We start from the raw sequence: 26,910 nt of genomic DNA on the forward strand, positions 1-26,910 counted from the left end.
GTATCGGTTTATACCGTTTCGCGCGTCTGTGTAAGATTCTTGCGAGTGGGCCACCGACCAACGACACACGACAACAGCGCCCATTGACCGCCCCCCAGGCGGAGGAGGTTCGGTGGGCGCGCGAATGAAACCTAGAAAATTCCGGGGCTGCATGCGAAGTGGTGACTGACCAGACCAAAATCTTCTTCCTTCACGCACTCACTATCACTAGCATGTACACTGCCACATACCTGCAACCAGGTGAGTAGAGAAAAAGTTCGCAAGCAAGCAAGCAGGGTGGGATGTCGGACAACGCAAGCGATGAAACTCTAAATATTTAAAAAAAAGTACTCAAAAGGGCACTGGAGATGTTATTGTACCACTCACTCACCACAAGTATGGAGTGTATGTGGTGTCTGCCTCACCTTACTCGCAGGATTTCACATTGTTGTTGAAACTAGGAGGAATGACGCCCCTAACCTAGACGTCGGCGTTACCTTACATTGTACTGGGAGTCCGCACATCCGGCCAACGATGGTTGCATTCATTTGGGCAGCCGTGTTCTGCCTTTTGCTAGCAGGCAGGGCAGTACAAGTACTATATTATGCAGACAGACGCGAGTTTAGGCCAGAGCAGGCTAGCGAGAGGCGTAGAGATGGCCCACCAAGCCGATTTGACACACCCGGAATGGATACCGACCTAGACTGTCCTGGTCTTTATGCAACGCATAGTTTCACAATAACGAGAAGAACAAGCAAGCGAGGTGACGAGAAGAGAGTCAAACAGCGTTGTACTGTTTCTCAGCTACCCCAACCTTGTCTGTTCCTCCTCGTCTTCGTCAATCAGCCGGAGCCAAGCCGGATGTCATGTGCTTTTGCTCAAATGAGTCTCCTTTAAGAGCCGTGGACTACCGCAAGCATCTCCTGAGTGCCTCCCTATTCCTTACTTTGCAAGCCTGCAGGTATGCATGTATTACGTAGCGTGGTAGAGTGTCCTCGACGCACAGACCGCCAATTCCTCCCTGCCCTGCCCGGAGTACTGCGGACAAAGTTGAGGATTTTCAGTTCACCTGAAGATGGAGCTGGCTCGTGGAGTCCAAGAAAGAAATGGACCACAGTGAGTCGAAAGAGCGAAAAAGAACGAGGGAAAAAAACAGTGGGTAGCGAGCGAATGCCCTGGTTAATAGTTGTAAGATGCCTAATGCCAAAAAGATACGAGGATACAATCTGAGCGACCCCCACATTCCCGCTCGACAAGCAACCGTGTGCGTCTCCCCACATGGGAACAAGGGGGAAGGGGGGACCGACTGTTCTAGCGCCACGCTAAAATTGGAAATGCCCGTCCTGCTGGGGACTGGGAAAGTACGTACCGTTGAAGGTTTCTGGAAACCGTGCCCGGCCTGTGTGAGGGGGCAATATACTACATAGTACCGGGCACGGCAATTTCATCATCACCAACGGCTGCAAGTCAGTCAGTCAGTCGTATCCCACGCTTACTCTTACGATACAGTCGTACGTACGCTGCTTAACCCGTTTCAGTTGATCCCCTCTCGGATTTACCTGGCTTAGCACATTCATAGTACAAGGCTCTTGACATTATTGAAAATTGCTTTCTGAATTTTTTGGTCTTTGTGACTTCTTGGGTTAAATCGTGGTAGATGCTAGATCCGACCAGATTCTCCAGATTATTGTTTATATACATGTGACTCCCTGTTGTGGCCCAACAGAAAAAGAGCGGAATGCGAGAACGCTATCGCATAACCCAAGGACATCTCGGGACCCAACACAGTTGAGGAGATGTCGCGGTTGGGCTGTTGTGCTCGAAAGTACTCAGCCAGATTACTGTCTGACATATGCGTTCGAATGTTTCGTAAATCGTAGGCCATTGCCCGTCCAGGCTGCCACGCTATTCATCATCTTCCTCGCTCTCGGCGTCCTCCTCCTCGTCATCCTTGGGAGGCTCCCAGGCTTCTTCTAGTTTTAGCCCGGCTCCCTTTCTGTAGGTCGAGCCCAGCAGGCTCGAAGTTGACGCCCTATAGTGATCCAGTTGGGGATCCATATCTGACTTGTCTGGAGCGTCGTAGAGACCCATTCCTATCAGGATCTCGCCCTCCTCCTCGGACTCCTCCTCAGCTTGGTACACGACGGGCTCCTCAGCTTGCACTGCGGGCTCTGGTTGAACAACTGACTGGAAGTTCTCTGGGGTGGGGGGTGTGGTGGATGGGTTGTACCCAGCCGAAGAGTTGTCCCAAGAGAAAGTAGATTGGCCCGTGTATGATGGGAATGGCTCTGTGGCGACTGGGCTTCCGCTTGATTCGTATGATGATCCGTATGAAGATCCATATGAGGCTGTGTTGAAGTGTGCTGGTGTGGCCCAAGTGTCGGCGGCTGTGATATATTGCGGCTGTACTTGTTCTTGGGCCGTGGTTGTGTATGGCAATGATACTGGTGATAATGTGGCAGCTGGTGATGTTTGTCCGGAATAGACTGCTGGAGTGGGAGGTAGTTGCTGGTAAGCTGCGTAGATATCGGCTTCCGTGTATGGCGTAGGGTTGGGCATCATATATTGTGAGTAGTCCAGCTGTTGCGGGTATTGTTGATACATGACAGCCTGTGGTTGTTCGAAATGTGTGCTGGGGTGCCAGCTCACTGGCCGACTGGACCGCTTGGTAGGTTCCTGATAGGACTCGTAAGACGGCCCTGCCATCTGCATTTGCTGCATAGCATATTGTCGACGCTTTGCCATGTTGTTTTCGTTCACCAGAGTCCTCCTCCTCGCCATCAATGACTGTGGGCTGCTGCTGGCACTTCCGGGCTTGGTGACGCGCATGGCGTTGGTAGGGCGATATCCATTGGAGGCCCGGGATAAACGGCGTGTTGACTCGGCCATCATTAACTGTCTAGTGTATTCATCGACAGCCGTGTTGGCGGCGTAGAACTGAGGTGCATGATTGGGAATGCCTCCCATAAGAGACTGCATCATAATGACGGAGAGCAGTAGGTTGAAGACGGGTTTGAGAGACGAGATGGTGTTGGCGTAGCTAAGAAGTAGACTGCGACTCGAGAGATAGGTTGTGGTGATGTGGTTTAGTTGTTGCTGGTGTCGAGATAGAGATTCAAGGACTTCGATATCCGGGAGACTGAATGGTTTTGTAGATATGGAAGGGGATATATGAGAACGATGCACCTAGGCTACCAAGTGGCCCGAGACCCAGGAATGTTAAACAGTAGCAGTAACCTAGAGGGGAAAGGCCTGATCAAGAAAATAGATCAGACCTAAGATGACCGGGCTTGCTTGCTGGCATATGGATTATATTGGATGCTGGAACCGAGAAACAGTACTTCAGAGACATAGACATGGGGCCCGTTTTTCGACAAGTGTCGTTGTATGTATGCACGCAAAGGAGTATGTGCGCCTGCACCCCTAGCTTCTTTTTCCACAAGTTTGGCAGTCATTCTTAGTAGACTTTTAGTCCTGCGTCATATGGTTGTGACAGGGATCCCGCGGGTCTGGGAAGGGGTTTCTTTATTGTATTGATATCAGGCTGGGGCCGGGCGGCGGATGATGATGGTAGGGAAGGTGGAAGGTAGCGTTGCGTTGGTGTAGTGGATCGGACCAGGTTGCAAAAGTCTTTGATCTCAAGTAAGTACTAGCGGCAGCATGGCCGTCTGCAAGGTATATTCTAATTAGGTGGGCGGTCAAGGAACGGGTTTCGAAAGAGGTCAAAGGGACAGAAGCCACAAGGCCACGCCTTGCTACCGGTACGTACTCTTCTTGGATCGCCTTGCTGTTCTCAGTTGCTGGCCTGCCTGTTCCGTACGGTTTTGTGCCCGCGCACGCAGCAGGCCGTGTCCGTGGAGAATAAAGAGGTCGTCTGTCTAGGATGCGGTGCGTGGCTTGTGGGTGTCAACTGTTACTTTGTGCAACGTGAGTACTAACGCAGATTCCAGAGATTCATCCCCAGTTCCCAAAAGGAAATGGAAAAGGGGGTGTGAACCTATTCGGCCGTGGGGACACTGCCACCCAGAAATGAACGGTTTTCGATGGGGCGGCGCAGGTATCCCGCTAAGGATGACTGGCTCAGAGGGTGTGCGCCGAGGAAAGAGAGCCCTGCAGAGTCGCAGACAGCAAGTATGTACAAGGATACCAATCAAACCCACGCACTGACGAGGAAAGGAAAGAAGCACGCCGCCGCGAATGCGATGCCAGGCAATTCCAGGTGCAGGTCCAGGGTCCATGTACTTGTAAGCGTGTGCTACCCATGCGCTAGTGTGGGCTGAGGTCTTGAGGTTTGTCTAACTGACTGTCGAACCGCCGCTATACTCTTCCCCACATGCTAAAAGCCAGCCAGTAGCCAGCTTCGCAGCCAGACAGGGTACCGTCGGGAAGTAGCGCACCATCGAACGCTTGCTCAAGGTGCTGATTCCTTGCAGGACAAATCTGGAGTGGCTTTCCGCTGACAAGGGGCCCAAGATTCAGCGGGGCGAGCTTGGTCATATTACACGCACCCATGGGGGTCTCTCGTGACCAGCAGGATTTGGTGGCTTTCGCTCGGCGGCTCTTTCTTTTTCGCCTGTGAGTCCACCACCCCCTGGCGCAAATGTAGGTTCCAGATTATCCTTGCCTGCCCTCCCGCATGGTTTACGGGAAACACTTGTTTGGGACAAGCAGATGGGGATTTAGAAAGAAGAGGGGGATGTCCATTTCTAGTCGTAGATGCACGAGGAGTGTACCGAGTGGCCCCATGTGTGCCAGTTGAAAGAAGTCCATCGGTCTTTAGTGGATTCATGTGCATCCTTTTCTTGTTGATCCTTGACGATGGATAATGATGATGATGATGATGATATAGGTAATGGGCTCGTATGTATCCATTGGCCGAAGGCTCGAGTTTGTTTGCCGTATCCTCATTTTTCATGAGTCTGGAATAATCTCTTAGACTAAGGCGTGTGCAGTCTACTGTGCGGCCATTCTATTTCGAGGAGCGCGAGCCACCTGGATAGCCTCAAGGTCATGTCAAATAGGAGTAGATCGATGAGTAATAAATACATACATCTGATTCCCGTTGGGTCCGCTTCGGATTGAGGGCCTCATCATGGCTTGCCCTTGTTGTGCAGATGACGAGTCGCATTGAGAGGGCGTAATCAGGCATGCCTTTTCTGATACAGACTGTACTCTATTGGCTGTCTTGGTAACAACACCATCAAACATTGATCGTATGTATGTAGCGATTGCTGCGGCACGCGAATCTTTGCACCCTCAGAGTCAAGAGACCAGACAAGACAAGGAGAGCCGTGGCCCCATAATTACCGGCTTGGGTACGAGCCAGACTGGCACGGAACGAGCCCCCAATGGAAGGAGGTCCTTGTCCAGTTCATCGATATGTGAGACGGGCGGTCCAGGTGAGATTTGATCGAATCGGGGTTGGAGGATCGGCACCGATGTGAAAACAAAGGGATCTTTTGGAAATTTGGCCGCGAGCCAAGTTTGAACCACCAATCGCGGGTTGCGCCCGGTCCTGTTTAATTTTTGTAGGGTAAGGTAAGCTTGCTAAGGTGTCGTAAGTACCTTGTCTAGGGCCCTGCTGTAAGCCAGGACAGGGGGCGCTGGGGTTGTTGATGGTGGGACATGCCAGCAGGTAGTCGGAGCAGAGGTGAGTGCGACAGTGAGCAAGGTACCGAAGTGACAAGGACGCCAACCGCTTACTCGGAGTCCCACTCCTGCAGATGGAACGGTGCTTGCATGAAAAGCCTGGCTCAGGGCCTGTCTGGTCCAATGTGTATCATATGCCACTGGCACACAGAGGAAAAGGAAGGGAAAACGAATGGATCGCTAAGAAGAAATCCAATTTGATAGGCTGTGGATCACCGAATATGCATTTGGGAGAGTTGGTGGTTGGCCATGGACAGCCAGGGATTTCCTCCACCTACCACCTACTGCCTCCAAGAGCGTCTTGTCGTTTCGTGGGAGCGTGGGATGTCAGCAGCGGTACTTGATGATAGCCACCTTCCACTTAACCCATGTAACTTGACACCTACACGGCATCATGATAAGTAGCACACAGATTTGGGCACTCTGGGGATCAAGGGGGAGGACAAGTACTAGGTATGTATGTATCACAGGTTCTAGGTTCCAGCGGATACTGCACCACTCCGTTAACTCGAAAAGCATGATGCTGTGCTGTGCTGGTGCTGGTGCTGGTGCTGGCGCTGGCGCTGCTGTTGTGCTTTACTTTAGTGGTGCACGCAATCATGATAGTTGGTACATACAACTGCAACCCCATCTCATCTCAACCAGGAAGCTCAAGTTGTAGGTGGTCCACCGCCACAAAAAGCTAGGCGTCTGGGAGACACCTGGAAACCTGAACGTTTTGGCTGTCGCAGCTAATGCGCCTTTCGTCCAACCCCTTTGAGCTTCCTGAAGAGTCACGATACCTGTCCTTGATTGGTGGGGGAAGCCAGACAATCCCAGAATCTAATTGCGTCTTAGCTGTAGGATGCCATTCGGCTGGCCCAGTTTCACCGATAGTGGATGGATGGCCCAACAACGCATTGCAAACTGCTGGAATCTCCTGGTACCCAAAGCCCCAGCAGCAGCCGACATACCCACCTGTCCTGTCTGGCGATTACTTATTGCCAGCCAGTCCGCAGTTGTGATGGTTCGAGTCACCAATATGTACGCATGTACATAACATACCTTGCAGGGCGGATTGGCGCGCAACTGCACATAATTCCGTGTTTGACGGAATTGCATAGCTCCCCTCTCCGGAACCCTCTCCTTCCTCCACATGTGTGTAGATGCTTGCATATGGCGAGTCGTGCATCTTATTTGCCTGGAGGAGTAATGATGGCCGTGACGGCATCCATTCAGGTAAGGTTGTAGGCATGCCAGGAGGCGACAAATGGACGGGTAATCTCAGAGTCAGTCAGACAGGAAGTCTTTCCGGTATGCAGCAATCAAACAAGTACGACACATTATCGTACTTGTACCTTGTGTTGGCACAGATGAGTCCGGTCTTGCACTACCATACCTGAGGAGGAACACTGGCACACGACGGGAGCGATGGATGCATACATGTGTGTACGTACACGCAAATGTGCCGCCAAATTTACAGGTGAGGGAGAAGCAAAGGGAATAGGGCATAGTAGATGCATACATACCCGGAGCACATGCCAGCCAGTAGTTAGTCTCTCACATCATATCGTGGCTGAATGCACTTGGTCAAGACCACTAGGTTACTCACTGTGCTTCAATCTATTCATTGACCCGGCCAGCAGAAGCCCTTGTAACTCCCCTAGAATTAGCCTGCCCCCTGCGACCCTGCTGACCTGTAACTTTAGCAGGGGTGAGCCCTTTCCAGCGGCTCAGGGCTTCTTGCGCCCCGAAAAACAAATTCACGAGGCCCTGTCGAGCGTCCTTGTCATCCTGACGAGAGAATAACCATCCCAACCAAACCAAAAGAAAGAGGCTACCTGGCGGTACCCAATACTGGGAGTAGCGATGGACCCGTGCCACGACACAGCAGCAGTCTGCCGTGTCGTTTGCCTCAGCGCTTCCGTGTCTGGCTTTCTTCCATCCAAGAAGGGGGTTGCTTAGGCTCCGTGGCTAAGTCAGTGAGTACGGCTGCAGTAGACATGAGACGCTGACTACTATCATACGCGGCGTCACGGCAGTCAATTCATCAATCACGATATTGGCACGCCATGCTATGCGTGCCCATCGGAATTATTGTGCACTATCCGTCCGTCCGTTCACATCGTAGAAGGAAAGGACGAACTGATCTGGATATCATTCCGAGTGGACGCGAGGCAAAGTAGGCGATTCTCACCGTCGGCATCCCATGCCCTTTCTTCGCCCGTACAGAGACCCAGTAGCAAGCAGTACATACTTACAATCCACGACGACAATGGGGTATCAAGAGACAAGGCCGCGGGGCACACTCATTTACTGCCGCGTCACTGGGAGCAGATTAGCCTAGAGGCTCTTGAGCTCGTAATAGATCAGCATTGCTGGCTTCCGGTCTGATATCTTCTCTGGGATGAAGCAACGCTGTGCCAATCTATCGAACTCTCTCACCCACATGTACGACTTGGAGAAAAGCCTCATATTGCAGCCCGTTTTACAGCGCACGTTGGAGGGACCAGGCATGCGACTGACCTCGGTTCTGCAAAGCCCCCGCGCCCGCGGGCCTTCACATACCCTGTCTCATCAACCCCGGCTGACGGCCAAAGGATGGGGGAAAAGCAAACAGTAACCCAGCTAACAGAATCATTCATTTCGGCGGTGGCCATCACTAACGGAGCACGCTCTGCCCCTCCTCGTCCATGCCGTATGCCCGCTATGGATCCACCCTCGACCAGCGCAAGTCGGTCTAATACACCATCATGCGATGTGCCATACTCGGAGACTCCTCCTACTGCGGTTTCTCGGCATCCTAAGTCAGATGCTTGGTTGCGCCGGACTTATTAGAGTGCAGCTCCCAGGCTTTGGAGACAGTAGTCGTTTCTCTGGCGGCAAGGCCCCCTCCTGTTGGCCACTACGTATGCAATGGAGTGTTCGTCTCTTTTCCTCGGGCAGCTAAAATCATACCCTGCTGCTCCGGGTCATCGATATTACGACTTCGGGGTTGCTTTACTGGGCCTTTTGCCCACCACTACTGGGTGATACTCGACACGTCACGGATTCAACTGAACAAGCCTGGTGATAGTCTACCTACCACAGCTAATTAAAGAAAGAAGGTGCGTGGTAGATACGCCACACACTTTTTTACCCCCGAACGCTCTAGCGGGTTGCAGACTATGGATACCTGCATGGGCCTTGGAAGGTACTTTAGGCTTGTAGAAGGCTTAGGGTCAAGGCTCCTGCAGACATCACGGCCACGTACATGGCTGATATTTGCTTGGTACTGCCCCCCAAGGACCAAGACCCCAACCCAAGAGTTAGCAACGGCGTACCCACACGGAGGGCCCCTCTGTCACGTTTTGTCCGACAACCGATAGGAATACCGATGTTATGGGTACGTACATAGTTCCATGGATATCTTCCAAGCCGCCATGGGTGGCGTTCGGAGCATCGCAATCACAAACAAATTGTATACTGACACAGGTATCATAGGCTAGCTTCGCTTCAGGTGAGATGGTGATTGATCATGTCTTTTTTTCATTCTGTGTGCTCATACCTACTTTGCTTGTCTGAGCAGACAGGCCTTATGAGTGTCCATCGGTCATGATACTCGTGGCAGTGAAATCTCGCGGCCAGGAACTGCTCTAAACGAACAGCAGCAATCAGGCTGAAGCAGATTGTACCCTGCTCCATGTTTAGCCCTGTCAGCTCGCCAACCAAGCTATAGCCATGCTAAGAAATTCTGGAAGATTTCTATCCCAACTAGCAACTTCCTGCAGGTAACGAGCAGGGGTGCCTGGGTTTTAGGTTCCATGACTCGCAAGAGACGTCTTCCTCTGGCTCACGTACGGAATAACACCGCAAAACGACCTCTGGCCTGGAGAAAGCCTTGTCAGTTAGGGTTCCTCCATCGTAAGCACGGGCGTGCTCAAAACAATGCATCATTCGCCGATGAGGGAGCCTTGTCAGCGAGCAAAGCGCGCGATGCTACGGTACGAGTACGTAACGCATGATTAGACACGAGGGTTTCCACGCTTTCGTCACTTGTTGTCGAGCCGGGCGAGCCTCGGACAATAAGTGAATCGAATATGGCGTTGTATTGGGCGATCCGATAGGGGGTTGGCAGAAAAACCCCAATCTCCAGCCAGCGCCAAGCCTGTATACTTTTGCTTTCCCATGTGTGTTCCACCGAGGCAGTGTTTCGTTTTTCTTCTCCTTTCTCGGCGCAGATCTGCACAACTGTCCATCGTCTTCCTTCGACTAAGACTTATTTTACTAACAGTGAAGCACAACGACCGGCAATCAGGGGGCTCTGTTCCGAATTTGAGCCAGGTGGCGAAACATTTTAACCCCCAATCAACGTTCGCACTGCAAGGATATCGAGACTCCTCACATACTCACACACTGTTTGTCTTTGTTTATGTACGGTCACATTGAATCGAACAGCGCTTTTGGATTGGATGTAAGCAGCTAACTCTGATTGGCGTCACGGAGGGGGAAAGGGGTTCAGAAATAGCAAGCAGAATGTTTACATTAGTACTACGCAGATGCGCACATACATATATATGTTTATATGTATGTATGTAGTATGCACGTCTGTAGGTGGAAGGTAGCTTAGGTCATTTACTAGTTCTAGTGTCGTATTGTCGTTCTGCCAGCCGGAATGAAACCCTGAAGCCATATCGACTATCGGTGAAAGTACGTACCAGAGGCGCCGGCCCTCTGGATCTGCATTTTTACCTTGTTCTATATCCAAACGGGTCCGAGCCAGTCAGACCTCAAGGGGCTAAGGAGATAGGTGGAGTGTAGTCACATTTCGCTTTCACTGGCCTGCAGGCTCAGCACCCAGACTTCCAGACACCAAAGCCCCCCTGTCCCCAGGCAGCGCTGGGAAGCGGCCCTGTCCAGGCAGGCGCCCACCATACTACCACGATACTAGCTGTTAGGCATACTGGCTGTACATAGCCATCATATGGTTTCGTCGGCATACGGGTCTGAAAAGGAATTGCTATGCCGTACTGCCCTTGTGCAGTGTGATACGACAGGGGGGATGCAATCGTCAGAGAACAGCAGCGCCGCCTCCGCCAACCAACCTAACCTAACACAAAGCGAACCTGATTGCCTTTTCCATTCCCAGACTTGGGCGTTGTAATAGCTTCCATCCACCACCACCCTTTTAACATGAAACCACTTTTATGCCAAGCGGCACGACTCGGCGTCGGCCTCGCCTTTTCAAGATGATGGTTTTGGTCCGCGCCTTCTTTCACATCACGGTGATCACTCGGTCAGGCAGGCAAGCCATGACCAGGGCCATGGCCGCATTGCAGCATTCTCGGACTAGCGGTACATGATGTAGTGGTATGCCGCAATCCCAAGTTCTTATAGTAGCTACAACTATACTACTCAAATAAGAAGGCGGACGGCGTGGTTAATATTAGAACCTTGGCCGTCACGAAACAACAACGCACCAGTGGTAAGCTGCAGCATCATTCATGCCGCAGTGAGCGAGCGAGTGACCAGCGACACAGGCACGCCTCATGTCCTGACAATCATCGTTTGTCACCAGTCTTCATCCAACGACGAACCTAGAGTGTACTCGCAAATGGAAGAGGGTAATGTCCCTGCTCATCTGGCCTGGCAAATACCGTGCAACCAAACAACCCGCATCGACCGCGTTCGTTACGACGCAGCAGGATCTGGGAACAAATACGGAGTACCAGACCGAGCAAAAGATCTCCGTGGACGGGGGGTGGTGGTGGGGGGTGGTATCACCGGCCGTGGCCGACTACAATCCCAAATGTATTGGATATTACATTACTGCGCTATTTTTTTCCTTGGTTAGGATGATGATCGAAGATAGCCGCATGAAGACACAAACCGAGTACCACAACGGAACACGATGATCCAGCTCAGCTATCAATCTCTCTCTTGCACGGAAGCTACAGCCGTTGCATACTTGTTGTGATATGCAATACGTACTTGCATAGCTGGTACTTCCGACCCTCTTCGGACCCTTGTCTCCCTCTTCTCCCATCCACCACTCCTCCCGATATTAGTAAGTTAAGTGAGGGTTGCTGGGCTGGTAGGGATCGCAATCCACTGCCAGTGATATCTTACCTGAGACTGGGTAACGTGCCTAACCTACTGCGGATGGAAACGGTGGTCCCCCGCAGCAGAACAAGCCCTCCAAGTTAGCAGGCCCCGACTGGAATCGTTGCTGCGCATGGGGGGCCATGCCATGGGCTATTATTGCGCTGTACACGTAGCGCTGCTGCGGCACCCGGGCTTGTGATGGGATGGGATAGGTGGGCGGGCGTCGTTTCTTGTCGCTTGCTCTGCTCGCTGTCAGCACACAATAGCCAAGCAGCATCCGCCCGCGGAGCCAAGAAAGGTTGATATTTCGGGTGCCAGTGGTACATCCTAACATCCTTGATCAATCAATGCCTTAGGTTAAAACCACCTGCCCTTAACCTACCTAGCCTTTAGCGAAGAAGACGGACGGACGACGACCAGGCCCCGGGAGATATGTACAACCTTGGATCTTGAAACGGACATCCCGACAACCGCAGGCGTGGGCCGCTTCCTTCCGCGTGAGACAGACTAACTAGCGAAGGCAGCTAACTGGAAGTTTTCGAGCTGCGTGATCGTCCCAAGAACTTTGCTTCTTGGCTCCTCCTTTTAGAGCGGTGGTGGGTGGCTTGGGTCTCCTATTCAAAGTGAAGGTCAAACAACAGCATGTCCCGGTATGTACATCAACATCCTACGGGATTGATGTACCTCCCTCCGAAGAAGGACGTACGGACGTTTCGTTTCTTGCGTCATTGCGAGCGTTAGCGTCCGACGACTCGAGATGCAAGCTGGACCTGACTCAGACACGATCATCTATTCCTACTTGCTCCTCCTCCTAAACGCTTGACGCTATTATTGATTGGCGCCAGAGTCGCCGTATCGTCATGCAAAGCTTCGTTCGCGTTGCCTCCTTCATGATGAAGCTCCCTGTGTGTCGTCGTATGTCGGCTTGGCCTGGTTGGTCGGCAGTCTAACCAGCAACGACGATAAAGCCGAATATGGTCTATGGGCCCATGTTCCGCGAAAGACGCGCAATCCAAACGTCAAACACGATAGTCCGGCCCTTCACCAATCCAACCGCAGACGAGGGCTACAACGGGTAACATCATCATCATCACCACAATCATCGCCATCACAAGCAAGGCGAAGCGAACAGGCAGACACCTTAACTAAACCCACATGTCGCGCTTCCCCGGCCCTGCTCATGCTATGGCTACTACTGCATCTTAACTTGCATGCCATCTACCAACAATCTCCTACTATGAAACCTAGAATGCATGTACGCCATGTACTTGCATACATACAGACATGCATGCCGGCCTGCCTGATTTGCCTACTTTAACCTACCACCTACGGCACGGCACCACACACATACGCACGCAGATGCGTAGGTCAGTCAGTGCAGGGTAAAGGACGTACGGGGTGCACAGCTGAGGCACGGAGGTCAGAATCGACGCCGGGTCGCATTACCTGCCTTGCGTCTCCATGCAGGCATGCGCATGCATGACGATAAGTGTACAATGGCTAACCGGCCATGCAGCTTGCATTTGGAAGGAGGGGTGGGTGAGTGGGTGGATGGGTGATAGAGAGAGCCAAAAGCCAAGAACCCAAAAGTCCCCAAGGAACTTGACCGAATCATATACTGGTACATGTCTTATTAGCATATTGCTACTGGCACCATCCACCGTCCAGCCCAGCCAGCCGCATATGAGATTATCAGATTGCGTGTGTCCACTGTCGTCCACCTCCTCCCACCTTAGGCAGTCTCACCGCTCCTTTTCCCCCTTCTCTCGCACACAAACACAGCCAACAAGGACATTCGCTCTTGACCTATTGACCTCGCCCTGCGCTCCGGCCCATTAATAGCATGCATTGGATGTCCGTTTTTCTTCCTTCTTCGACACACTTGATGCTTGACGCTCTAGAAGGAAGCAGCAGCAACACCCAATGCGGGGATCGGCATCCACTTCGAGAAGTTCTCGGCCGGCCCTCCTGCGCTTCGAGACGAGACGACTCCCCTCTCCTACTCTGACTCTCCGTCTCCGGCTACGACGTAGTAGCGTAGCGCCGCCCGCCTTCGTGTGTCGATTCTTGCCATCTTGGCAAGGGGAAGGGGGCGACCATTCGTTCAAGCATCACGTTACTTGCTCATCCAATCGCATACCGGTTTTCACAAGACGGTTTGCATGTTCTGGTCCCCGTCCCAGCTCCCCTACATATTCCTGTGTACACGCTCGCACGCCACACACACGCGCGCGAGCGCGGAACACGCACCCCTAGTGAGATACAAATTACAATCTGTTCATGCCACATAGCCGGCTCGATAGGGTAGGTGCAGCCGCCGCCGGCCAATCCAGAGGAGGCAGGCAGAGGATCTAATAATCCCGAAAGGTCATATGGCAAACATGGCCTGCAGCCTTTCACAGGCGGAGATTGTTGTCAGCTTCACTACACATTGGCGGAGCAGCAGTTGCTTTTTGCTCCATCACCCCCTTCCCATCTGCCATCACATGTGTACCGACGCCGCTAAAGCCCTCCATTTGCACCTTGCTTGTCGCCAACTGCACGGCAAATCTCACCTTAGTCTCCGCATCCCAGTCCTCCTGGTGACACAGCAGCCCGTACAACATCCCAGCGATGAACGTGTCACCAGCGCCAACGGTGCTACAGGCAGGGATTTCGTCAGTCATATATTCTGATGTGCTCTCTCGCACCAGGCGTGCTTAAGACACTTGTATGCTTGCGTCGTGGGGTGTGCGGGTTGATGTGGGTGTGATTTGTGTGCTGACATACTCTACTACGCGAACACTTTGCCCATGTCGTAACGCAGGGCAAGACACGCAACTCTGGCTCGGAAGCGACAGGCTTGCCGCTCCCTCTGAACCCCATGTGCACAGAAGAAGAGACCTGCATTTCGGCATGATCGCGTCAGTAATGTGTGCTGGGTTTGTCGAAAAAGGAACATCATTGCGTCCTGCAACACTTACGCTCGGCGTGCCACCTCTGATTGGGCCATCAGACATTCATGGGCACTTTGGTATCCGTTACTCTGCACCATCGTCAGCTTCGCTTCCCCTCTAGCCGCTCACGGGTGGCATCCGTCAGGCAGTGCTCGAATCATCGGCAACACGAGCAGTCACTGTCGCCCAACTACACTAACCTCAGCCCAACCCTTCGAATAAAAAACCACGTCCGCTTCAGCCGCCAGCTGCTCCAGCCCCTCGCGGCCCGGTTTTTCGACTTCGACACTGATGCTGGCCTTCGGCAAGGCCTGCCGGAGATATTGGATGCAGCTCAACGTTGTCTCCGGGATGCGACCCTGCAACACGGCCAGAAAGTACTTGTCGTCAGGATTGCGGCTTTTCATGCGTTCGGCAAGGGTGAAGCCAATGAAGAGAGGCAAGAGCGACGCACCTCGAAATGCACCCACATATCATCCTGGGGGTCCAGCCCTTCGATGGCGGTCTGGAACTCGTCTAATGTCATCTCCGGTAGGTCGTTGTAGTTCACTAGGGTCCGCGAGCCCGTCGCCTCGCTTCGAATGATATAGCTACTGGCCGGCTGATCGTGCCCTCGGCGGTAGATGCACCTCGTGAAGTCGACGGTCGAATCAGACCCGAAGGAGTCCCTGACCCTTGCTGTGGCCGGAGCCTCCGCCGAGGGGAGGCATGAGATTAGATACGGCGTGACCTTGTGACTTTGCTGCTGCTGTGCCAGGAGTTGCTGCAACACTTCAAGCGAATTGGGGCAGTTGCCGCCCCGTCTCACGCTGAGACTAGTCGCTCTCAGCTTGGAATCCTCGTCTGGGAAACAAGGAACGCTGTAAGAAAATCCTCCTGGTCAGACACATCATGTTTACGGAAGTGTAGTCCGGCGGTCAGTTCCCCCGTGTTGGCTCTGACAGCAGGTAAGCATGTAAGCTCTAGGTGTGGCTTGCTTACCTGAGGATTGTGTCTAGATAGCATGCCCCTACACAGACCAAATTGAGCATGGTGTCGAAGCCAAGGGACAGATCCACAGCAGACTGTTTTCGAATATGCCGGTATGTACGTAGTTGGAGTAAGCTGCGGTTGTTCTCTTGATGGTATGAAGTATCTGGGACTGGACGCCGGTCTTGTCACCGGTGTGGGCTGTGACGTAGTTAGTTGCAGGAATGATAACATCGGTTGGATGTCGGGCTTTTACTTGACCCGCCTGCTAGCCCGACTATATCAATGCATTCAACTCAACCTCACTGGACATCTTGCTTTAGATCCCGTATCAGGGAATGAGGCTGGGAATTTGCGACCCTTTTTCACCTCCAGTTTGTCAGAGATGCTGACCGATCAAGTCATTATCATGACCAAACTATCACACATACCAGAACTGCATACTACGTACTGGCTACGTCGGATTAACCGGTGATTTAGGCTGTTTGAAATGCAATACTTTCTTTTGCATATACTCGGCCCCTTCCCCCAAGCCAAACTGTGGCGCTTCCACCGTAACCCTCCAGCTTATTCTCGGCGACAGGATGATTACTCGATGTGAGATGAGACCTTCAGCACTGTATCACCAGCAAGATAAGTTACATACGATGAGAACCAGCTGGAGTAGTACCTCTACACCCGCGACGTCCGCTGCTGGCAGCCCGGTCACCGACGGGAAGATAGTACCGCCAGACTGGGGCGAGAGCGCCAACCCTGGATCCTGCGAAGCCATCCCACCGTGCTCGCCCGTGACGCCCTGGGGCATCCTTGGGAAGCAACTGACATGCTCTGTTACGTGATAGACACCGAATACCAGCACGGATGAGTCAGTATTGGAGGATCCGCCGGCAACCCACGTGCTTCGTGATAACGGTGTGTGCCAAATGTGTGCCAAACGTAGGCAGGTAGGTCGACAATGCGTTGACCGTAACGAGGGGGCGACCAAGAGAGGCACCCTACCAGTCTGGACGCAGCCACGCCTGCGACGGTGCCAGTCTTGCTGCGGCCAGAAGACGGGCTGCGGCGCGGCATTTACAGCGCTGACGGCTGGGATACCGGTTTTCTTGAAGGCTCCTGCGTGGGACGCCCCACCTTCCAGAGGCTGTCACCGGGAAGTTATGTTGGTCATATCCAGAATGTCGATACCTAACAGGGCGAGATGGTCGCCCCCTTCAGCTGTCCTTTGCCACCGCAGTACTAGTGGCATCGGATGCTTCCGTTGGCGAGGTGGTGGTATTGGCGAGGAACGTCGAAACCAGCGGCTCCGAAAGCAGCCATGCGCGTAGCATGTGTGGATGAAGCTGCGCCAGCGAGATGATACACTGGGGAGGCCGCTCATTTCCATGATTGTTACCTCGCCCGTTTCGATACAAGACATGTCGACAATATACCGATTCAGGGAGACCAGTACACTGCCGTTGACGTCGGCGCAGAAGTAAGATATTGCTATGGCGTGATGTATATCCGCAGGCCCAATGCCGACAGTGTACACTGCCGCCTCACGACCCTTGAGTATACCTACTACACAGCAATATACACTCTTAACAAGTATACTCGAGGCCGTAGACCTCCGGCAATATGTTTGTGTAGTTCTTATACTAGCACGTTCTTCCTGATCGCAGCAGCTTTTGGGGCTACCTTGAACGCTCTACTAAACTTGGGAGGGTGGGAAATGGCCTGCATAAGACGTGGTCGGCTGATAGGCATATTGTGCAGTACCATTCGTAGTCTTGAATGCCAAAGATATACTCAAGACATATTTTGGCTTGCCAGTTGATTTCCATTCATACGAATCTAAATAGAAAGACCGACATTTGTTAACGTAGGTATATAACTCTTTACCCTTAAAGATTTGGCTTGCCCTCCGTGGTCATCTGCAAGCTGACCTCCCACCGCAAGCTGTTCCCCTTACCATACCCTTCGCCCAGCCGATTCTGCACCAAAGTAGAAATGCGCGTTCGTAATCGACCCAGAGTGCCGTCGTCGGCCCCCTCGCGACACAGAGCTTCAGGTTGGCCATGCACAACCCATAGTGGACCTGCCAGAACTGAGCCTCCTCCACCCGTTCCACGTTGGGCTCCGCCGCGATCTCACTGACAACATCTGCCACGCCGATATCTCGGTTCTTGCCCGAGGAGGAAGAGACCGAGCGCCCGCCATACGACATAAGCAACATCAGCCCCTGAGCCACGGCCAGCCGGACTCCGAGGCCAAACATAGCAACAGCCACAAGCCCGCACAACGCACTATCCAACAAGATAGACAGGGGTATCGACAGCAGCGGTAACATCAGCATGAGAAACGAGGTCGACAAGGTCAGGAAGTGGAAAGGATTCGACAGCACGCTGGGCAGACTGGACAAGTAGCTGACGCGCATTATCCTGCTGATCCTTCCATGGTTCCTCAAGCCGTAAGCGCTCACCAAAGTCGCAACAATGGCGGCCAAACTGGTCAAATCGACACTACCGTTTTCGACGCGGGGTGATTCGCCGGCGCCATGCGGGTCGGGGTGATGCGACTCGTGGTCGCCAAGCCCCCCCCAGGACGTGCTTCAGGTTGTGGCTGACGAGGTCGAAGCCGCCAAAGATGAGGAAGACGCTCATGGCGAAGCCAGCCAGAACCTCGGCGCGCTCAAGCCCGAACGGGTGTCGGATGCTGCTGCGCTTCCAGACCTCGAAGTTGCCCAGCACCTCGACGACGACGCAGACGGCGGCGCTGCCGACGTCGAAGAAGACCAGGTGCGACAGGGCCGTCATGGCCAGCGAGCCGTGCGCCGAGAGGAAGACGCCGACGGCCACGACGAAGTGGCAGAGGCACCAGTACAGGCGGCCCCGCTGGTCCTTGGACGTCGACTTCCACGCCTCGCGCAGGGTGGGGATGGGCAGGTCGCGCGGCAGCGCCAGCGGCGGGCGCGGCGGGGGCTCCTGGAAGATTTGGTGCTGGGTGGAGATGGAGCTGTGCTTGTACCTGTGCCCGCGTCGCTGGCCGACGTTCGGCTTCACCGGCGAGGTGGAGATGACTTGGGTCTGGAAGTTGAACGGGTTGTTGGCGGCGGCCGCAGACGAAGGAACGGGGATGTCGACGGGCGGCGTGTTCTCCTTCATGAAGGGCGAGTTGGTCGCCGAGGACGACGGGCGCGACGACATGCTGCCGAGGGAAAACGTCGGCGAGAGCAGCGACGTGCTCTGGTGGAACGTGGGGGCGACGGGCGATAGTCGATTGGGGTCGTAGAAGGAAAGCCTCGAGTCGTCGTGATGATCGTCGCCGTGGTGAGGAACGCGTAGCAGCGGGGCGCTGGTGTTGCTCTGATGGTGGTGGTGGTCGTGACGGTGGTCGTGCTCGCCGAAGGAGTAGTCGTCGTCAGAAGCGGCACTGTTGCTGCGGCGATGTTCGGGCGACGGCGGCGGCGGCGGCGATGCCCTGATGGTAGGAGTGGCGGAATGGAGGTCCAGAGGTTTGGGACGGCTACCAGGAGCCATTGATAAAGGCGTGCTGCAGCGCGCTCATATCATGGATAGCGATAGCGAGGATAGGACGGGTCACGGAGCGGGAATGTCACAATTACTGTGGTCACTGGTCATTCATTCCCCAGCTCCAAGGTGGATGGACATGGGCCGTTGGTCGACTCCGGCTACGTAACGTTCCTGGCGCTTGACCTGATTCGGGCGGGTGGGTGTGCTAATCTCCAGGCGAGCAGCTGTCTCACCCTCGTTTTCTGGTAGTTGTATTTAAGTATACCGAGATCAATGATCAATTGGTGTTTTCTTCCGTAGAACATCATCATCACCACCATCTTCTTCTTCTTCTAGGCCAATGGAAGCGTCACTCCTTCTTCGTGGCCGTCCGCCAGTCGGTGTTATGGCGCATGGGCTTGCTACAGTTGAGGGGATTAGGGGTTGTTTACTGCAACCTTAACCTCCCAATTGGTGCTGCAATTGAGCCATCATTAGCGCACCCCCTGCGGTTGCGTTAGAGTCTCCCCACTAGCCTCTGTCGGAAAACCAATGAACAGCAGCGACTTGCTGGATTGCTGCATGCGAATTGTGGTCATTTCATTAATCAAGATTCATGTCCGAACCGTAATCGCAGCAAAGGCATACGGCGTGTTATGCGGCTCGACATCTCCGGTCCAGAAACCATCAGCATGTAACCGACTCTCGTTTTTATTCCCATCTATTCTTGCAAGACACAGGCCATCGACTCCTTGTACCTACCTGCGCAAATGACCTCAGGTCCGCCCAAGCCTCTCTCGTCTGATGGGCGCCACGACCCCAACCTAAAGTCAAGGTTTCAACAAGACAATCCGCGAAACCAACAGAATGGAGAACCAACCGCCAAGTACTAGTCCGACTCAGGCCTCCGCCGCTCAGATAATCAACCGCAAGAGGAGCGGCTCGTCCGGCGGCGGCATCCTGTCCAAGCTGCCCAACTTCTTGCGCTCCTCCGACAGCAGAACCAGCCTGAAAGAGTCGCGACACATCGACATCGCCGATGACGCCCTGAGTCGCCCGCCCCGTGCCTTGGCGCCTATATCGCAGCAGTCGGCACAGCAGCAGATCAAGACGCGCAGGCGTAAGGGTTCCCTGAGGAAGGTTGCTTTGCTGGGCCGCGGCGCACAGCGCGAACGGAGTCCGCTGAACATCAACACCAACACCAACACCAACACTACGATTGCTATTCCCCGAGCCCAGCCGCCCGAGGTCATCGTGACTTCTGGCCCCATGTCAGAAACTCTAGTGGCGTCCCCCGTATCACTATCGCCCATGGATTCCGCTCTCGGCCTGGGGATTTCCGACATCACGCCGCGTCCCTCCATGGATGGGTATGCTCACCGAGCCGATGTGGCGGGCCGTCCTCCGCTACCTAGAACCGACACCACTACGCAATTACCTAGTCCTACCATCTCGTCATACACATCAACGACCGACGAAGAGGATGTCCTCTCCCTAAAGACTCGATCCGTGTCGCCCTTACGCCCCACCGTGTCGTCCGTATCTTCGGGCTCCGAGTCGTACTTCTCCAAAGCTCTCCGCGCCCCGTCTGTGTCTATCCAGCGCCGCAGGTCGATAAAACATGCCAAGTCGCCACTGTCCCTACAAGGCTTGACCGCCTCACCGCTCCCGCCGTCCGACTCCGAGTACGACTATAGCGAGACGGAATGGTGGGGCTGGGTGATCTTGATTGTGACCTGGACCGTCTTCGTCATTGGCATGGGAAGCTGTCTCGGGGTCTGGAGCTGGGCATGGGATGTCGGAACAACGCCGTATGCGCCGCCCGAGTTCGAAGACGACCCTACACTACCTATAGTAGGGTATTACCCGTCTTTGATGATCTTGACCTGTATCATGGCTTGGGTCTGGGTTGTGACGGCGTGGGTAGGCATGAAATACTTCAGGCATGCGAAAATTACGGGCGACTGAACTACCCGAGGACTACGACCGACACCGGCTCCCAAATGCGCCCGTGAGAAAATGCCTCGGCTGCAGTCTGGTGCGCTACAATCATCATATATACCAGTCGCCTTTGCCTCCAGTCGGCAGGCTCGCCAGCGGGAGATGCTGGCCAGTTCCCTGACATATACTGCCAGGTGTTGCGCCCACGTCCCGGAAGTAGCCAGCTTGCTCTTTTGAGACATGGGTGCGCTCGACATGCGACAAGGTTCTCATGCGGCTTCCCCCGTCAGCAGCTCTGACATGCCTGCTGATATATGTTGCGATTCCTTTCAGGGCCAAGCGACTGCGAAAGCTGCAGACCTCATATGCAGATGCAGTATACATGCACCTTACCGGACTTCACATTTATAAGTCAATCGGTACCTGGACGTTATCATACATGATATTTACGCCTGCACGATCACGCTATGGGGCTCCATGGAGGAACCCGGTCAACGCCCTTTCATTCCCAATGTGCGGGATTGTCCATCAAATGAACCGGCTTAGGGGGATGACCCCTACTGAAACTTCATGAGCAGTGGCGACTGATTTTCATGGATCAGGGAATGATGCGAGGAATAGCACTATGTTTTATGAAGACATCGCTGAAGCCGTTTGTTCTGCAGCACTTACGTGAATGAGTGATGAGAAAGGGCAACCCTACTGGATATAGACGACGAGAAGACAAGAGGTGTCATCAAGTAATAGTAATAGAAAGCAGACAATGCAAATTACTGGGACTTAATTAGTCTGGCCTAGATCTCATTCCCCTCAGCAGCACCCCAACCTCGCTGATAAAAGCAATGGTGGCTGAATCCTGCAATGTGTGATATAAATAAACCAACAAAACCGCTTACGACTCCTTCTTGGACGTTGCCGCCTTGAACTTGGCCCGCAGCGGGCCCATCCCCCACAGCCACTCGATGATCTTGTCGTTGATCCAGTCCCAACCAAAGCGCGAGGCCAGCCAGACGATGGTGGACATTGTGCCCTTCCAGACCGACGTGGGCGGGTTCGCCCTGAGCGTCTGTGCGACCACGCGGCGCGCGTAGTCCTCGACGGAGCAGCCCTGCGTCTCTCGGGCCCGGGTCCCGTCGGTATTGCGCTCGATGTCCGCCGCGATGGGCGTGTAGAGGCTGTCCCGCGGCAGCCTGGTAGCTGCCGCGTTGTCGAAGAATTTGGTCGCGATGCCGCCCGTGACGATGTGGACGACGTCGATGCCCAGCGGCCGGAACTCAAGACGCATGGTGTCGTTGATGCCGGCTAGGGCGCCTTTGGAGGCGTTGTCTAGTGGAAAGGACGTCAGTGAGTCGCGGCAAAGGAAGGCTAGGAGGCCAATGATAGAGAATTGCACAAGTGTATAGTATATATGTATATAGCTAACTTACAGATGCCTTGCCACGGGATTGGCACAACGCCCACCACGCTCCCAATATTCACCACGCGCGGCCGCCGTCCGGCCGAGGCGGAGGCGACGAGGAGCGGCGCGAAGGCCTGCGTCACGGCGAGCACGCCCCAGACGTTGACGTCGAAGAGGCGGCGTGCCTCGTCCAGGTCGGCGTCCAGCAGCGGGGCCTGGTAGCCGCCGCCCGCGTTGTTGACCAAGATATCCAGGGAAGAACAGCCGTCCTTCGCGGCGGCCAGAAGGTCCGTGACGGCCTGCACCGCTCCCTCGATCGACGTTGGGTCCGCCACGTCGAGGGGTAGCAAGGTCAGGTCGGCGTCGCGGCCTGGCTGCTGGCAGAGGAGGGCCTGCATCTTGGCCGGGTTGCGCGCCGTTGCGATCACATGGCAGCCGCGCCGCCGGTACTCCTGCGCCAGGGCGAAGCCGATGCCGCCTTCGGAGCAGCCGGTCAGGAGGACCGTCGTCTTCGTCTTCGGCGGCGGCTGCTGGGCTGGGGGTTTTGGTGGACCGCTCATGATGGTGCGATGGCCGTCTTTCTCCCACTGGGTATCAATTTCTTGTCCAAGTTGGTGGAGCCTATTGAGATCCTCCAGCATCCGCTATCACACACTTGCTCATGATGGTTCATCTGGAACTAGACAGGGACTTGGGACCTGGCTCCCGCGCAGTACCCGGGGGTCGTCTATCACTAAAAGGAAGCTAATAAGTTGGATACCGAGGCACCGCCCCCCCGCATCGCACCACCCACCTCCCCGTCCGACTAGGGTGCATCCCCCGACCTCCCTTTCTTTAACCGTCAACTAACACATGTTTGTCGTGAGTCGTACCGACGAGAGGCACCACGAACTCCGTAAGCAGGATCCGGTACAAAACAACATGTCAAGATACATACGAACTCATGTTTCCGGGGCTGAAACTTGTGTAGCCATTGCCAGAGCTGTTACCGAATGGGGTTCATTTCGAAGGCGGGTAACTTGCATTTCGGTCCAAACCAAAATTCAGGAAGTTGCATTGGCAAGAGGCCGCCGAGCCACTTTTCCGAGTATTGATCTTCGCAGCAACATGAGACGGGATGATGAATACATACGTAAATATCCCTTTCTACAATGGATTGAGGCTTTTTCGTTTTCTCTCACCATGGCATGTTGAGAAGTATGGACCCCACGGTTTCACCAACCCTGACGATAGTGTCAGTCCCCCTCGCGGCAGAGGCCGGCAGGCGGTGTAGCAGATTTATTCGGGGCCCCAAATATCTATAACCCGTTATGCAACTAATGTTACGATATTCATGCATCCACGATATCGTCTCTGGAAAGGAGACAGCATAGTGGGCATCCACCGACGTAATGCCATCTGGCGAGGATCAAGATGGCGTCGGCCAGAAGTCGGCTACCCCCTTTCTAAGAGACACGAGCCAAGCTGGGGTACTTCGTCTTTCGTCTTTCGTCTTTCGTTTATCAGTATTATTAAACCAATAGTGATTCTCGTGACAGGAGAGTTGACACCTAGTATAAATCGTTGGTTCGCTGAAAAGACGCCACTGATATTGTATTAATTACTTCAGATATTGGCAGATGAGTCTGAACCTATGGGTCAATACTGAGGAAAGTAAAGGTGCTTAGCGATCCAGAGGCCTCCATACTGATGCCCACGATCTCATCGAATCGTCTAGGATGGTGTTATACATTTACTATGTGCATATGGCCTTGTCTGCCATATATTAGCATCCACGTCTCGCCCGCCTTAAGAACGGGACCATGCTGCACCCTGAACATTCTGGGAGAAAGAGCGTGCTCCTCTTGGCGTCCTGCGGGACCAGTGAATAGACTCAAAGTGCGTCAAGCGATGCATAGAGCTCGGGGTGTCCGCGTCTACTTTTATCAGGCGACCAACACGCTGTACCAGACCCCACGCGCGTCGATAGCGACGTTGACGCGGTGAAGATCGATATTGGACCTCTACAGCTGGTCCACCGCCCCGGCGCCACCGAGCGAGTCATCAGGGAGATGCTCGTGGACGACAACTGCGTCATCAGCATATAGGTATGCGTCCCGCCAAAGTGAGCCAGTAAGAACGAGGAAATTCTCCAGAATGTTAGTCGTGAGGTGACCGTTGACATAAGTCATCGCGTCGCATAGCACATAGCAGTATACTGAGGCGAAGCGTCGCTGGATGAGAAACAATGATGATGATGATGATTCCAAGTTCTTTTGGTAGATGTTGAATTAGTAAGTATAAGCCTATTAAGTATACTCACACATCGACTATGCCTTACAAGCCGACAACAGCATTCTCACATACCACCGTCTGGGCGTGGGGCAGTCGCCCAACCCCGACGATTACGCTTTCCCCGTTCTCCAGATAGCCGCACAGGCCGAGGTGATCAAGGAGCTCATGCGGCTGGCGTCGGTGGGCGATCTGCTGAAGCCCGCCAGGGTCACGGGCGTGCGACCCCTCGCTCGCATTTTCTTGGTATCAGCCCACCACGATCGTGCACGTCGGTCACCAGCCACGACTCCATCGCGACCCAGCTACTTCATGGCGTGCAACCCCCAAAACGTCGACGTGCAGAGCAGAACGACGCCGCGCTGCGGGCAGGGTTCATGATCGGGCCCAAGGTTGCTCTCGACCCAAGCTCTGAGGCCGCCGACGCCCGCTCATGCCGCGGGCTTCAACCCCCTCGCGTTCGGAGACCGCGCTGCGCGGCAGTGGCTACCTGGTGATGGGTCCGCTGGCGGCGGCCCAGGTGGTTGGCTTCCGCAAATCGACGATCGAGTCCACTCTTCTCAACCGCATACAGCAGAAAGAAGATCAGGCAGACCGTCGCTGCCGGCGAGCTTCTATCGCTGGGGGTCGGGGTTGGGGGTCTGTGGTTCGTGGATACATACATACATACAAGGGACCCGTAATGGTGCGTGCAGTGCAGATGGGCAGATGGAGACGGATTTTGAAAGCTGTCACTGAGTCATATCAATCTTCACATGCGAGTTGGCCGACTGGCTGGCTGGCTGACCTGTTCGTTGTTGCGCGCCGCGCCCTAGATCTTTGCAAGCGAGCGCGATTGCCTCTTCTGCGCTGGCGGCTGCGACGAAGCGTGTCATCTGGTGCAGACCAAGGGTCTGTATCCGGACAGCGCCCAGAGTGGAAGTGGCTCTTCAGCTGTCTTGACCCTATCAGTCAACGCAACCGCGGGGTAGGCGGATATGTTCGCATATCTCGAGTCCCATGGCCTACGATCAACGTCACAATCGGGCACCGACGCGACGGTAGAGCAAACTTTTTCTTTGATATCTCGATGGATGGAGTACATGATGATGTTTACATTAGCGCGGAGGTTGGACAGGAGACGGTGGGAGCTTTTACATCTCGCGCCCATGGTCCTCCCAGGAATGGTAAGGGGTAGCATGCAAGCCGTCGATAGTGGATGCATCGCGGTCTAGAGCGGCAAGCTTGGTCCGATCTGCTAGTACGAGTTGGTGCCCGTCTGTCAGGCATGGATAGCTTGTCATCACAGTCAAACAGTAGACAGCTGTGTATATTGATGCCGTTTTTTTGCTTCTTTGCTGACACCGAATCTACGTACGACCTTCTGCTCTCTCCCTCCCTCGGACGTGGTGCAGATGCGAAAGGGCTGACCGAAGATCATCTCCGCGAGGGAACAGGGGGTCCCCAGAAGGGAGCATGCCAATGTGATGCGCGTATGCACCGCCACTTGTACAACTCAGCTATGGAGACGGATCCTCGACGGGGACGGATCTGACTTTTGCTCCCTCGTCGAGTTAGAGCTCGTCCAGTCCTCGTCGTCGACGTCGAGTAGCACCGAATCGTCGGGCTCTGCTGCAACGACCGACAGCATCCACCTGCCCACCGCTGCCCACCGCAAACCAACCTCCAACCAGAATCCAACGAGATGCTGCTGGGCTGATTATCGCGAAACAGCTCACACTCTGCCGTGGGTCTCCCCCGTTGGGCTAAGAATAAGCGTCTGTCCAGTGTGACCTCTGCAGTCACCACTTTAACGTGTGCTGGCCATCTGGGCCAGGCCATACGGCGCCTGAGCGCGCGTTCCCCGTTCCCAAAGGTGCCAGGCATGGGTTCACCGCTTCTGTGGTAGAGCCGCTCTCTGCGCAGACGATAGGCAACGAAACAGCCTTTCGCCCTTTTCATTTGCTGGGCTGGGCTGATCTACGCAGCTGCATGAACCTGTCGAGACCGTCCAGATAATGCAGACACCGCCACTCCTTGCCGCCACATCCTGCCTGCCTGCTAGCCTGCCGATTTCCCTTTTTTCCCTCGCAACCGGCCTTCAAGGGTCCTTGGGTAGCAAGAGCAGCACAGGGGTCTAGCCGTCGGACAAGGGTTCTGCATGTAAAATCCTGTTTCAAGCGCCGGTCTAACACCCTTTAGGCCAAGGCAGGCCAGCGGAGGGAACATCACT

At 54.3% G+C, this 26,910-nt stretch overlaps 6 protein-coding genes across 6 annotated transcripts; 1 reads left to right on the top strand and 5 right to left on the bottom strand.

Annotated features, from left to right (window-relative positions):
* Window positions 1-1,884: 1,884 nt before the first annotated feature.
* On the bottom strand, window positions 1,885-2,961 carry PG998_006833 (uncharacterized protein; the record flags this gene model as incomplete). Its single annotated transcript, XM_066873649.1, has 1 exon — window positions 1,885-2,961. The coding sequence occupies one exon, from the start codon at window positions 2,959-2,961 to the stop codon at window positions 1,885-1,887; it is 1,077 nt and encodes a 358-aa protein (XP_066729594.1).
* Window positions 2,962-14,087: 11,126 nt separating this feature from the next.
* On the bottom strand, window positions 14,088-17,802 carry PG998_006834 (uncharacterized protein; the record flags this gene model as incomplete). The annotated part of the gene is made up of 8 exons (XM_066873650.1): window positions 14,088-14,331; window positions 14,655-14,716; window positions 14,828-14,986; window positions 15,082-15,487; window positions 15,647-15,797; window positions 16,239-16,737; window positions 16,990-17,153; window positions 17,553-17,802. The coding sequence occupies 8 exons, from the start codon at window positions 17,800-17,802 to the stop codon at window positions 14,088-14,090; spliced, it is 1,935 nt and encodes a 644-aa protein (XP_066729595.1).
* A 295-nt stretch (window positions 17,803-18,097) lies between these two features.
* PG998_006835 (uncharacterized protein) lies at window positions 18,098-19,114 on the bottom strand (the record flags this gene model as incomplete). The annotated part of the gene is made up of 1 exon (XM_066873651.1): window positions 18,098-19,114. One exon carries the CDS (start codon window positions 19,112-19,114, stop codon window positions 18,098-18,100), a length of 1,017 nt encoding a protein of 338 aa, XP_066729596.1.
* An 840-nt stretch (window positions 19,115-19,954) lies between these two features.
* Window positions 19,955-21,055, top strand: PG998_006836 (uncharacterized protein; the record flags this gene model as incomplete). The annotated part of the gene is made up of 1 exon (XM_066873652.1): window positions 19,955-21,055. The coding sequence occupies one exon, from the start codon at window positions 19,955-19,957 to the stop codon at window positions 21,053-21,055; it is 1,101 nt and encodes a 366-aa protein (XP_066729597.1).
* An 865-nt stretch (window positions 21,056-21,920) lies between these two features.
* Window positions 21,921-22,987, bottom strand: PG998_006837 (uncharacterized protein; the record flags this gene model as incomplete). The annotated part of the gene is made up of 2 exons (XM_066873653.1): window positions 21,921-22,354; window positions 22,456-22,987. The coding sequence occupies 2 exons, from the start codon at window positions 22,985-22,987 to the stop codon at window positions 21,921-21,923; spliced, it is 966 nt and encodes a 321-aa protein (XP_066729598.1).
* A 1,443-nt stretch (window positions 22,988-24,430) lies between these two features.
* PG998_006838 (uncharacterized protein) lies at window positions 24,431-24,993 on the bottom strand (the record flags this gene model as incomplete). The annotated part of the gene is given in 3 exon segments (XM_066873654.1): window positions 24,431-24,640; window positions 24,774-24,940; window positions 24,957-24,993. The coding sequence occupies 3 exon segments, from the start codon at window positions 24,991-24,993 to the stop codon at window positions 24,431-24,433; spliced, it is 414 nt and encodes a 137-aa protein (XP_066729599.1).
* Window positions 24,994-26,910: the final 1,917 nt, after the last annotated feature.

The sequence above is a fragment of the Apiospora kogelbergensis genome (assembly GCF_038363985.1).
Source record: "Apiospora kogelbergensis strain CBS 113332 chromosome Unknown utg000005l_segment0_segment0, whole genome shotgun sequence".
Lineage (NCBI taxonomy): Eukaryota > Fungi > Ascomycota > Sordariomycetes > Amphisphaeriales > Apiosporaceae > Apiospora > Apiospora kogelbergensis.